At 44.0% G+C, this 13,092-nt stretch overlaps 1 protein-coding gene across 4 annotated transcripts in view; it reads left to right on the forward strand.

Annotated features, from left to right (window-relative positions):
• ATP10B (ATPase phospholipid transporting 10B (putative)) overlaps window positions 1–11,651 on the forward strand; it is a 321,028-nt gene extending 309,377 nt beyond the window's left edge. For 3 of the 4 annotated variants that reach the window (XM_074390675.1, XM_074390674.1, XM_010345327.3), the window contains 2 exons: window positions 1,705–1,892; window positions 5,468–11,651. In XM_074390675.1, coding sequence (XP_074246776.1) covers window positions 1,705–1,892; window positions 5,468–5,915 — 636 coding nt within the window. In that variant the 3' untranslated portion in view covers window positions 5,916–11,651. The remainder of the gene's footprint in view (window positions 1–1,704; window positions 1,893–5,467) is intronic. The other variant, XM_074390676.1, reaches the window with a different exon arrangement.
• The last annotated feature ends 1,441 nt before the right edge of the window (window positions 11,652–13,092 follow it).

Below are 13,092 nucleotides of genomic sequence, written 5' to 3' on the forward strand. Positions count from 1 at the left end.
CCCAGCTACTCAGGAGGCTGAGGCAGGAGAATTGCCTGAACCCAGGAGGCGGAGGTTGCGGTGGGCCAAGATTGTGCCATTGCACTCCAGCCTGGGTAACAAGAATGAAACTCTGTCTCAAAAAAAAAAAAAAAAAAAAATCTACAAAACTGTCAATTCTGCAGAATGTAGGAAACATGAAAAAATGAGCAAAGAAAATAATGGCAAACAAAAAAAATGCAAAATGAGATGTTTAAATATATCAGTACTCATAGTAACTTTAAGTGGATTAAATTCTTCCTCTAAAAACAAAAATTACAGATTGGATTTTTTCATCCAGCAAAAATAAGAAATGGACAAATTCACAATCATAGCTTGAGATTTTTATACAAATCTGAGAAACTGGCATAGATCAAATAGATTTAAAAAATAGAAGGGATATAGAAACTTTTAATCAATTATGTTTTATCTAATATATAAAACTTTGCTCAAACCAAATAATATACATTTTTTTCAGACATACACAGATCAGTTCCCAGAGAGAATTCTAAATCACAAAGGAATTTGAAAGAAAAAAAAATCCTAAAATCCATGTTTTCTGACAGCAGGTTATTTAAATTAGAAGCCAGCAATAAACAGGTAGCCACATAAAGCCTAACATGCTTAGAAATTTCGAAAGGCACTTCTAAACAACTTATGAAATAGAGTAAGTCATGATGGAAATTATAAATACCTCTTGCTGAATGACCATAAAAATACTAGCACTTTTAATGGCAAATACCACGAGTACTTTTGTACCAAACTGAGGGTTAGAAATCCCCTGGTTTGGGTTGCTCTCCAGCCCCAGCAAATCAATAATGATCTGTCTTAAGTAAGAGCAGTAATTCCTCTCCCTTCAGCAGTGATTGGTCCGGGGCGGGCACATGATCTAGCTCTTAGCCAATGAGAAGTCAAGTGAACTCTGGGACTTTCTTTTATTAATAGGATAGGGTCCTGAAGTAAAGCCTTTTGTCCCATCTTTCCTTCCTGCTTTTGTCAGTGTCCTGTAATCAAATAGTGTGTGGCACTGCAGCCACTGTTTCAGGCAGTGAGTTTAAGGACAAAGACAACTGCTGGAGATGCCAGAGCAGAAATATGAGAAGAGCTTGGATTCTTGGATACACTGAGCCTCTGCCACAGCTTTGGAATTGCCAGCCTTCGGATGTTTTGCTAGAAAAGATGATATTTCTTCTTTGTTTAAGCCACTATCAGCCAGGCACACTGTCACTTGCAGTTGTAAATTTTACAATGAATGCCATCACATTCCCAATGCCATATTCCCCAGATTACCTTCAGAGAAGGAAACTAAAGCTAGCAAACCCTTGAAGGTACAGGGATCAGCGTTCTAGCTAAGGTGTTTGGACTTTTCCTGGGTGGGAGATGTGTTCAGAAGACCCTCCCATCTCCAATGTGCCAACATCTACCTATGCTACTTACCTCTCCCTTGCTTCACGTCCTGCCATGGTTCCCCATTGCTTTTAGGATGGAGTCCAAACTCCTCACTTATGGGCCTGTAACATCTGGCTCTTGCTGTCCCCCTGGCATTACCAGTGATGCACACTTTTTGAATTTTGTGTGTGTTGCATTTCAAAAATAGTTTGAAACAAAGTTAACCAAGTAGCGTGAACACCCTGCTCCCTAATCTCAACTATACCTTCAACAGTATTTACTTCTTTTCCTCCACAGACCATTTTCCATGGGCTTGTGCTCCTCAGCAGCTTCCTGATGTACTTTCTGGTATCCCTCCTGTACAACGCCACCTGCGTCATCTGCAACAGCCCCACGAATCCCTACTGGGTGATGGAAGGCCAGCTCTCAGACCCCACTTTCTACCTCGTCTGCTTTCTCACACCAGTTGTGGCTCTTCTCCCAAGGTTTGAGCACTGGGGCTATTTTTCTTTCCTAGAGTTTCCAATCTCCCCTTAATAAGCCATTTTTATAACCCAAGAGTCAGGAGTTTGACTTCTGCTAAGATCCTTGAGGGTGCTGTTTCAGAAAGAGAGCTAGGATAGAAAGAACAACGAACAACCAGGAGGCAAATAACATGGACTGTGGTCCCAGCTTAGCCACAAAGTAGTGAAGTCACAAAGTCAGTGTGACCTCAGTTGTGACATCTATAAAATGGGAATATCAATTCCCACTCTCCTGCCTTACAGTTTTTGTATATGTAATAAGGAATTATTTTGAGCTGCTCTATGGCTCTTTTTTATATTAGTTCAGGAATCTCATACTCAAATGCCTACAGGAACAAGCCAGCAAGTGCAGCAAGCCAGATGGAGGGCTGACATTAGAAGAAAGAACTTCTCAGCTTCCATCATGGCCACAAAGAAAGATCAAATGCTTCAGAGTTGTCTCAGAAATTCAAATTGTACATGAAATGGCCAGTGTTTAAATATTATTCAAATTTGTCTAAACGTACCCCTTCCATACAAGACCTGCATTAGTCAAATAAATTATCCACGCTCAGGGACTACGTTGGATATTTCCAGGTTAAACCCTCTGCAGTAAATGTACCTTTTCCAGAAAAATAGCAACAGCAACTATAAATGCCTTGCCTTTCCTGGGAGCTCACTCTTGACATAGGCTCTCCCATCTAGCCTCTCATTTTGCTTTTGCCGTGAGCTAAGTGTTGGGCAGACCTATGGTTCTAGTACCCCGCTCATGGGACCGCTGAAGTACCAAGAGGGACCAGAATGTGTTCACAGGCCTAACACAAATCACAGTGGGAGCTAGGCTCTCCCAACTCAAAGGCCAGTGTTCTATTCTGCAGCCCACACTCTCTAGTCAGAGCAGTGAACTTGACAAATGATGTATACACAGGCAAGACTTAGCCTCTCTCCATCCCGAGGATCTCACAACCCTGAACGTCACTCTTAAGCATTTTATCATTCTAAGCTATAACCAATAGACAATTACAACATTATACAGAACTTGTTTGATCCCAAAATCAGAGAGCCATCAACCAGCCTTACTTCCTTTAATATAAGTTCGGTAGTTTGCTTAACTAGCTTCTCTTGTCCCTACCCTCTCTTGTCTTGTAACTTTATACTCTCTCCATAAACAGCAATCACTATCATGGATTTAAAAATTATTTTTAGCAGATGACTCTTCACCTTAAATTCCCAGCCCAGACCTCTCATGAATTCCAGACACATCTTTCTAGCAAGTTATTCATCACCTCCACTGGGCATATTAAGTCTGAGGAAACTGGGAGACATTTCTAATTGAATTCATGACTCTACCCTCTGTCACCACCACCACCCCAGAAATCTGGGTATCTCCAGAGTTTCTTTCAGTAAATACTACCCACTTAGGACAAAGGCAGGCCCCGGGAAATTATTATTGACATTACCTGCCAACTCATGCCTATATCTAGCCTTTCACCAAGTACTGACAGTTCTAGCCACGATGTATTTCTCAAACCCATCTACTATTTCCATTTCGACAGCCACTACTACCAATAGACTATTACCCTTTCACCCCAAATTACTTCAGTAGTCTCCTACTGAATCTCACTGCAGTCCATTAACATTGGCTCAAAGTGTGATCATGTCACCTGTTCATAACCCTCCAAGGGCTTACCAAGACCTCTGCAATAAAGCACAGAAACCATAAACCTGGCCCACAGTTCCTGCCGCTCTGCTTCTGCCAACCCCTCCTGGGTTGTATTCTCTTGCTTTTATCATCACTTCCCAAGCTTCAGCCAGTTGTACCTAGGTTTTGATTCTCATCCCCTTGGTGTGGCTACCTCCTATACATCTTGCAGTTTTCAGCTTTAGAAGGTTATTTTGTGTAAACCTTTCCCTCAAGCCACCACCTTCCTCCTCCATTCATTTATTCAACAAATACTTTTCAAGTCCCCACAATGGCCCAGGCCCCCAAGAAACTGAGCCATCAACACAAAAGACAAGATCTTTGCTGTCACGTAACATGTGAATCCAGTTATAAATGGAGGGACATTTCCTTAAGAAAGAAACAGTTAGGTGCTGATGGGACATGGGCTTGAGAAATATGTAGTGGGTGGAACTGTCAGCACTTCCTTCCTTGAGGAAGAAGCATTTAATTTCAGTGAGCAGGATTCTGACACTCTCATTGCCTTCTCTATTTATAACTATGTTCCTGTGTTACATTGCAGTAAGGACCTTGTCTTTCCTATTCATGGCTTAATCCCTTGGGGGCCTGGCCCATTGTGGCAACTTGAAAAGCATTTGTTGAATAAATGAAGGGAGGAGGAAGACAGTGGCTTGAAGGAAAGGTTTACACTAAGGAAATTCCAGTTTTGAAGCAAAAACTCAAATACTTCCTGGAACATATACATGGTCCCTACGACCTCCCGGGCGAGATGAGAGAGAATGGAGAAAAGTTGATCTGGTTCCATGAGATCTAATGTAATTTTCAGAAACCTCTGGGTGGTCCCCCTGCAGCTTTTAGACATAGTGGAAGAATGGGCGCCTTCCTGCTTATAAGGCTTTAAACATAAAAAATTTTTAAAGACTGTCTTTGGGAATGACCCTAGATGTACTCCAGGCCAAATGGATTACTTTTTAGATAAAGCAATGGACATCCAGAAACTAGATGTGAGTTGCACAGTGCCACAAACTTGTGTATATTTTCTTCATACAGCACATAGTTTTATTCACATTCTCACCCCTTTTCCTTGCCTACACTTTCAAAGAGAAGATTCTAAACACAGAAAAAGACACCCAATTCCAGAGTCTACTACAGACTGTATGCAGCTTGGCAGGGGGATAAAAACCTTGAGTCAGTCAACAGGGAGATCCTAACATCTCAGGAGACCTTGGGAATCTCACCTCACCTCTTAGGACCCTTACTTCTTTATCGGGAAAATCGTGGTAATATGATGACACTGTCAAGTCAGCAAGGTCCACAGATTCAAGAAAAGTATATGGATTTTAAAACTACTTTAAAATCATCAAGTTTCACAAAGGCTTAACATGACAGAGCAATTAAATTTGCCTAAATTGGAGTAGCCCAGAAATAGAAAGGACTGCTTTGTGCATGAAGAATAAGAGACAAGTCTTTGGATTCAGAGTGCGTGCTCCTGACCATAGCTCAACTACTGTGTGCCTGTAGACAAATCATTAAATCTCTCAGTCCCTCAGTTTCCTCATTTGTATGCAGAAGCAAACAAAAGTAATAACTGCATAGGATTGTTGGGAAAATAAAATGAGTTAGTAACACGTCAAGCACTTAGAGCAGTCCTGGTGTATAATAAATGTTAGCTTTTATGTTTTGTTGTTGTTACTTTTGTTGTTGAGCTCCCCAAACTAGAGGTGCCCGAACATGGATTTAATAATCATCAACTAGGAGTGCAGTAAAGAGGATCTTGCCCTGGGCAGGGAGTTGGATTGTAAAGACCCCCTTTCAATGCTAGTTTATGAAGTCAACAGAAATCAGAAAATATCATTTTTCTGTTATTTCCCACCAGGTGCTTTTTCCTATCTCTACAAGGAACCTGTGGGAAGTCTCTAATCTCAAAAGCTCAGAAAATTGACAAACTCCCCACAGACAAAAGAAACCTAGAAATCCAGAGTTGGAGAAGCAGACCGAGGCCTGTCCCTACACCTGAAGTGGCTCGACCCACCCACCACTCAGTGTCATCTATCACAGAACAGGACTTCAGTGCCAGCACCCCAAAGAGCTCTAACCCTCCCAAGAGGAAGAACACAGAAGAGTGGATGATCCATGAACAGAGATGCGGCAAAGGGTGCATGAGGGATGACTCATGCTCAGGGGACTCCTCAGCTAAACTTTCATCCGGGGAGCACCTGCTGGGGCCTCACAGGACAATGGCCTACTCAAGAGAACAGACTGATATGTCCCGGCACTCAAAGAGGGGCAGCCATCGCCGATCCCAGAGTTCACTGACCATATGAGGAACTACAGAAATCCATACAAACTCAACATAGGCCACCCAATCACTGGCCCAAGTAACCCTTGACACCTTCCTCTTCACAGAGGAAACATTGTGCCAGAGTTATTCTTTTTTTCCCCCAGTAAGCTTGACTTCCTTGGAGGAAGGGCTGGTCCCAAGGGGGTTGACACAAAGACTGGAAAACCAGTCAGCCTCTAGTTTTCTGTGGCTGCCAGGCAGCACATCTTGCAGAGTTTAGATAAGGAGGCTGTTTTTGTTGCATTGAGTTCTCAAATTGGTTTAACCCAAAACCACTCTTCTGACCGTCTAGATAAGTGCAGCCTACAATCCAATGCAATTGGGCTGTAAGTTTCCAAGATTCCAAGAAGTGTATCAACCCAAGCAATATCTCAGGGTATGGAAGTTTCTGGGTTTATTTACCTCTCAGTGCCCAGAGTTAAAGTTTCAGAAGAGACTTGTACAGCCCTAAGAGACTTAGGGCTTCACCTCAAGTGTATTGCCGTGATGGGCGAGTTGGGATTATCCCTTCCATGCACAGAGAGTTGGTTCTGCTTTTTGTCTCTAAGCCAAAGAAAAGCCACATCTAAAGATGAAAAGTGTATTTGAACTCAGTGCCACAGACTCTTCTGAGGGTTGTAGGGTCACAGCTAGTGTAAGAGGCATGAAGAATAGACATGCAAAAGGGAACAGATGCACCAGAGACCCCTGTTTTGATTGACGGACCACGTGTCCCAACATCTGGGGAATCTGACAAGAGGACATAGGCAGCACTTTTTTTTTTTTTTTTTTTTTTTTTTTTTTTTTTTTTTTGTGACGGAGTCGCTCTGTCACCCAGGATGGAGTGCAATGACATGGTCTCGGCTCACTGCAACTTCCGCCTCCCGGGTTCAAGTGATTCTCCTGCCTCAGCCTCTTGCATAGCTGGGATTACAGGCACCTGCCACCGCACCCGGCTAATTTTTGTATTTTTAGTAGAGACAGGGTTTCACCATGTTGGCCAGGCTGGTCTCAAACTCCTGACCTCATGATCCACCCACCTCGGCCTCCCAAATTGCTGGGATTACAGGCATGAGCCATCCAGCGGCACTTTTTAAAACATATTTATTGTATTTATTTTTAAATAAAATTACTCATCCTCATTCAGCTCTTAGAACAAAAGAAATAAAAAACCCTGTTAATCAGGAGGTATAAGCACATCTGCACCCAGAAAAGGCCCATACGATAGAGCAACCCAGAGCTTAAACAATGACATCTTTGAGGGCAGAGCTAACATGAAACCCCATTCAGCTTATGCCAGAATACCACCCTCTGGAAGACACTGGCCTTCTTTGGTTAGAGAGAGTCAGAGCAAGTGTCACTTCACAGGGAAAAGAAGGATTATGTAGACTCCCTATCCTTAAAGGTTATAAATGTCAAGTATATAAAAGAGCTCAAAACAGTGTTAAAAGAATGAACAGTAGAATTTTAATAGGCTGTCAAGAGAAGCCAAGTCTGCTCTGGGAAAGTATAGCCTAACCCTAGTCTTGTAAAAATAAGTCAGAAAGGGTTACTGGGCCACATTAATCTAGTACCTATATATTAGGCAAAAAGTACAGAAATAGATGTACAAAGTGTAGTGAGTCTTTGAGCCTATGAGTCATGCCACCAGCCATGAGTTGACCTATCACTTGAGTAACTCCTCAGCAAAGATGCCAGAAAACATTCGATCAAGTTGGCAAATGGCACAGGGAGCTGGCCCTCTGACCATCTCCCTGCCAAACCTGGACTGGAAGGACCCTTTGCAGCACCCTTCTAGAGCCAATGCACTGTGTCTCACTGCCTCTGCTACATAGTGATGCCAGGACTAGCCAGCTAGTGGGTATTTGGGGGAATCCTGCAAGAGGATTGCCCAGGAAGGGGCAGGTACATATACCAGGAAAAGCAGTGATGATGTGAAATGTTCCTAGTGAGGGGATTGAGTCAAAATCTGGATCTCAGGTACCCCGATTTTTCAAACAATTTCTGGCTACTACTAAAAGCCAGAAAGAACAGAAGAGTGGCCTTAGGAGATCTGAGTGTGAGTCCTTGCTTGCCTCCATTCTCCCTAGGATGCAGGAGCCTTGAAGCAGGATGCCACACCTGCAAGTTGGTTAGAAGTGCCTTTCTTCCCAGGCTTGATATAAGTATTAAGTCAAAATTACGTGAAACCCAGTGGCAAAAAGCCTCAGAAAGCTGGAACACCCTCAGTAATAACAAAAGGGATTTTTATTTCAGGGCTAAGGGGAAAAGAGATGACAGAAAAGTTGAAAAAAAAAAAAAAGTCATCCTCTTCCTAAGTTCCAACCTATAGCCAACATTCTGATGCTGCTCGTTTTCTTGTATGACCAACCATCCCAGTTTGCCTGGGACTTTCTCATTTTTTACAGAGTTCCAAATCCTAAGAAACTGGGCGAACTGGTACAACTGGTCACCTACTCTTGCACCTCTATAAATCAAGCCAACTGTGACCATCCAATGTGCCATCTTACAGGGAAAAGTTATAACAACTATTCCCCTGTAACATAACACTAATGATTGTACTTAATACATTTTTGTACTTTTATGATATTTTACTGATTGGAAATATGTCATCCTTTATTTAAAAAAAAAAAAAAAACACATGGTTTTCCATAGTTGCCTGCTAACCTAAGTTCATATTATTCTTCTTTTATATTATCATCACTAGTTCTGAGGGCTTTCAAAGAGCTTTTTTTTTTTGAACAATAATATCTTTAATATAACTTTTGTGTGTGTGCATAGAAACCATATAAGTAAAAAAAAAATGAGATTACATAGGTGATTATAATACAAAAGTGGGAAAAAACCTTCCTGATATATGGTAAAGCTTAAAAGAGACCCTTCAGAAGAGTAGCTGACCCACCTTGGGGCCATGACTGCTCTTCTCTTTCCCCACAGCCTTAGTACTTTTTGCCAAAAGGCCCGGATTTGAGTAAAGGGGAGCGCCGTGAGCGTAGGATTCAGGCATAAGGGCTGCAGTCTGTTGAGCTTTGGCAGGTTGGTGTCCAGGGAAGTAAATTTCGAAGAAATGGTTTTTTCCCGGGGGACTGTTGGTTTGGTTGCTGGTTTTCCTGGTTGTCACCCATCCTCTTTTGCACTCATTCATTTATTCATTCATTCATCTATCTATCCAAAGTTTCTGTTAAGCTGCTACTAGATGCCTGACAATGTATGAGGTTTTATAAGGAGGTCAATCTGTCTTTGAGAAGCTCATATGTTTGTTGAACATCCAGTGCCACCAACCCCCACTGTATAGAGTATCAGGAACATATTCGGCTATTGGACCCAACATGAAAGTAGGACACAAACCAAAAGCACTGTCAGGATTGGAAGCAGCACATGCAGTCTGGCATTGTAACCTGGCTACTCCTCTCCTCCTGGAAGCCCGCCACCAACCTCAAATCCAGACTGATGTATTCAATCAGTATCAACTGTGTACCTGTTCGACATAGCACTGTGATAGGCAGCCAGGATAAAATAGGGAACAAAAATAAGCCCAGTTCCTGCTGCTAAAAAAACATTCCCAATCTAGAAAGGGAGACAGATAATATGAAGGAAGCCAATCAATGTGATATTACACACTATGAGAGGAGGCAAGAATGGAGATGAAAGGAGAGGAGGGGTTCCCAGGATAGTCCAAGAAGGAGGTATTTCAGCTGAGACCTCAAGCATGAGACCAAGACAGCAAAGAAGGGCCCTTCCAGAGAATTAAGTACAAAAGCCCCAAAGAAGGAGAAGAGTTTGGTGTATTTAAGGAAAAGGAAGGAAGTTAGTGTGACTAGAAGCCAACAAGACAGAGGAGGTGCCAGGATCACGTTAGTAGTAATGACTGTATTTGCTCACTGTGTGCTAGGTGATGGTCTAAGCGCACATCATCATGGAAACCTCATGGCAGCTTTATAAGGTTAGGGTGGTTACTCTCCCCTATTTCAGCTAGCTTCTGCTGCATAACAAGCCAACCCAAAATTTAGTGAGCTAATGCAGCAATCATTTCTGTGCCCATGATGCTGTGTGTAGGCAACTTGAGGGTGGACTCCGCCAGGATATCTCACTTCTGCTCCACACAGAACCAGCTGAACTTGCTTCTATGTGGGGCTTTGGCTGGTATGGCTGGGATCTCTCTCCACATGGTATCTCATCCTCAAAGAGGCTGGCCTGACCTCGTCACATAGCAACAATCTGGGAGTGAGAACAGAAGCTGCAAAGCCTTTGAGATCTAAGCTCACACACATCCTCACTGCCCACCACATTCTGTGGACCAAGTCCAGTTTCAAGGATATAGGAAATACATTCCACTTGTAATGGGAAGAGCTGTAAATAAACTTGAGGCCATTTGAAATTTACCACATCCTCATTCTCAGAGAGAAGTAAAGTTGATGTGTTATAAACATATCACAGTCATACAATTAATAAGCAGCAAGCTGGCATTCTAATCTGCAGAGTCTGAAACAAGAGGCTTTTTTTTTTTTTTTTAGCAGGGAGGTTCACTTTTTCACCCAGGCTAAAGTGCAGTGGCATGATCTCGGCTCAATGCAACCTCCGCCTCCTGGGTTCAAGCAATTCTCCTGCCTCAGCCTCCTGAGTAGCTGGGATTACAGGCACCCATCACTACACCAGTTAATTTTTGTATTTTTTTTTTTTCAGTAGAGATGGGGTTTTGCCACATTGGCCAGGCAGGTCTCAAACTCCTGACCTCAGGTGATCCACCTGCCTCAGCCTCCCAAAGCACTAGGATTACAGGCATGAGCCACCGTACCCAGCAGGGGGTGTATTTTTGACCACAGGGCTACACCGCTGCAAGATGAGGCTGGGGGGCATGTGGGGACCAGATTTCAGAAGGACTTGTCGTATCAACATTCTCTTGAGAGGCAAGGTGGTGCAGTGCAGCCCTGAAAATCAGTAAGCCTGAATTTTATCCAACTCTGGCATAGACCTACAGCATGACCTAGGAAAGGACCACAACCACCGTGTCCAGCCGGGTTGCTGCCAAGACAAAAGCTTCCGTAAAGAAGGAAGATACTAACACCTTGGGAGAACCAGAATTCATTCCTGCATTGCCTTAACATATCTCTCCCTGAACTGGGCACCCAGCCAGTCCTCATGTACATGGAGAGCCCCAAGGAAGTCAGTCACACAGGAGTAAATCCTCCCAGGTGACCAAAAAAGAGAAACCCCAAGGGAGCCTGGGACCCAGGCAGGACTCCACTGATAAAGGAGGTGGGGGTTATGAGCTGGGGCAATGCCCTGAGCAGGCAGGCCTTTTGAGGGACTACCAGAGGAGTGTCACCCAGCCAAAACTTCAGGTCACCAGCAATGAGATTGTCAGACAGGAACCAAGTCCAGGACTCTTTTTGTTTGAAGGTGTTCTGGTGCCACCTAGCATCAGTGAAGGAGGTGCCTCACTGAGGGTTCTTACTGTTCTTACTGCAGGGAGAACAGGACTGAAGGTGGCAGGTTGGGTGAGGAGAGTGTATGGAGATGAAGCCAGAAGTCGGAGGCCAGGTTTCAACTTCGGGCCTGCCAGCAGTTTCCATGATGCCTCTGGACAAATCTTGTCACCGGGTTCTAACCTCAGTTTCCTCAGACTCTCAAGGTGGGAACTAGACTGGTTCTATCATGCTGTGATTCTAGAATCTATTTGGGAAGGCTGGTTACAGGGTAGGCATGAACTCTAGTATATTCAACACCTTGTGATTGACTATTTGTACAGCTTGCTCGCTCTCTCTCCCTCCCTCCCTCCCCGCCTCTCTCCCACTCCCTTTCTCTCTCTCTTTCCTCTCCCTCTCTCTCCCCTCTCGCTCTCTCTCTCCCCCCTCCCTCCCTCCTTCCCTCCTCTCTCTCTCTCCCTCCCCTTCCCTCCTCTCTCTCTCTCTCTCTCTCTGTCACACACACACACACACACACACACACACACACACACACACGGAAAATTCCATCAAAGAGGGATCATGGCCTCACTCCCTGATATGTTCCCAGTGTGTGTCACATGACAGTGACCAGGAATACTGTGATTGTTGCTACTGAAGAAAATCACAAGTGAGGGCGGCTCTCAGAGACAGGGTTAAAGGGGAGACAATAGGTTGAACTCCTACACCTTTTTGAGGTCCTCGGTTGCCTTTTTCAGATTAGTGGCTATTAAGAAGCTGCAAATACCTGATGAGGGTCCAGGACAGCTGCCCTTCCCAGCTGTCAGGAGGGAAGCCCAAGCCAGGACACCTCTTTTCCTCACACAGGCCCTAAAGTATGCTAAGGAGTGGGAAAGAGGAGTTTTCATCTCCTGTAACCTCCATCAACACCCGCAACAAACGTAATTGCTTACTATGTAATTAAAACACTAAGCCAAGTCTCTAGTGCCCTGTCCAAGCACTGCCTTGCCTGTAAGTCCCTCCTCTGTGGATATGCAGACTGCCACTGTCTCTCCCCTGACTCTCAGTAGGTCTGCAAGAGGGCCCAGCTCCTCACAGTTCAGGCCTAAGGAAAAGCAAGCCCAGCTGCTACAGGGACCAAGACCATCTGGGATATAGTAGGATCCTCAGAGCTTGTCGTCAGACCCCAGAACAGCAAAGGGAGGCTGGCTGAGCAGATACTTGACTGAACTTGGGAAAATGTTCTTCTCCAATGTCAAGAGCTCTTCTTATGCCAGCTAACCTATATGCCCACAAGATGAGAGTAAAGATATTCCTGCACATAAAATGTCACTATTTCATGCAGATGATGAAACTCAAGTAAGAGATAAGCAGATATGACTGGGGTCACCCAGCAACTTGGAGGCAAAGCTGGGACTAGAATTGAGGTCTCCTGACACCCCTCAATGAGGGCTCTTCAACAATCTTATTAGCCAGAAATGAATAGGCAATTCTTTCCATGCCTGTTTGAATGTTTAAAACTACAAAGACTTGCCCAAAAGGGTAAAATAATAAAATATTAGGCTGCCTGGCAGGGGACTCAGCAGATCTGTCTGATAGGAGGATCTGTCTGGAACTCTTCATATTACCTTGTTTCCAGAGGGCAGCCTGACATTGGAGGGTGGCTTACACTCATAAGAAGGCATCTCTCAGTGTACTCTTTTCTCATCCACAGAGGCAGAAATGAATTCCAAAGCACCACCAACTGTTGCCTCTGAGCCCTTAAAATGACCTCAC

Source organism: Saimiri boliviensis, chromosome 20 (assembly GCF_048565385.1).
Source record: "Saimiri boliviensis isolate mSaiBol1 chromosome 20, mSaiBol1.pri, whole genome shotgun sequence".
In the NCBI taxonomy this organism is placed as follows: domain Eukaryota; kingdom Metazoa; phylum Chordata; class Mammalia; order Primates; family Cebidae; genus Saimiri; species Saimiri boliviensis.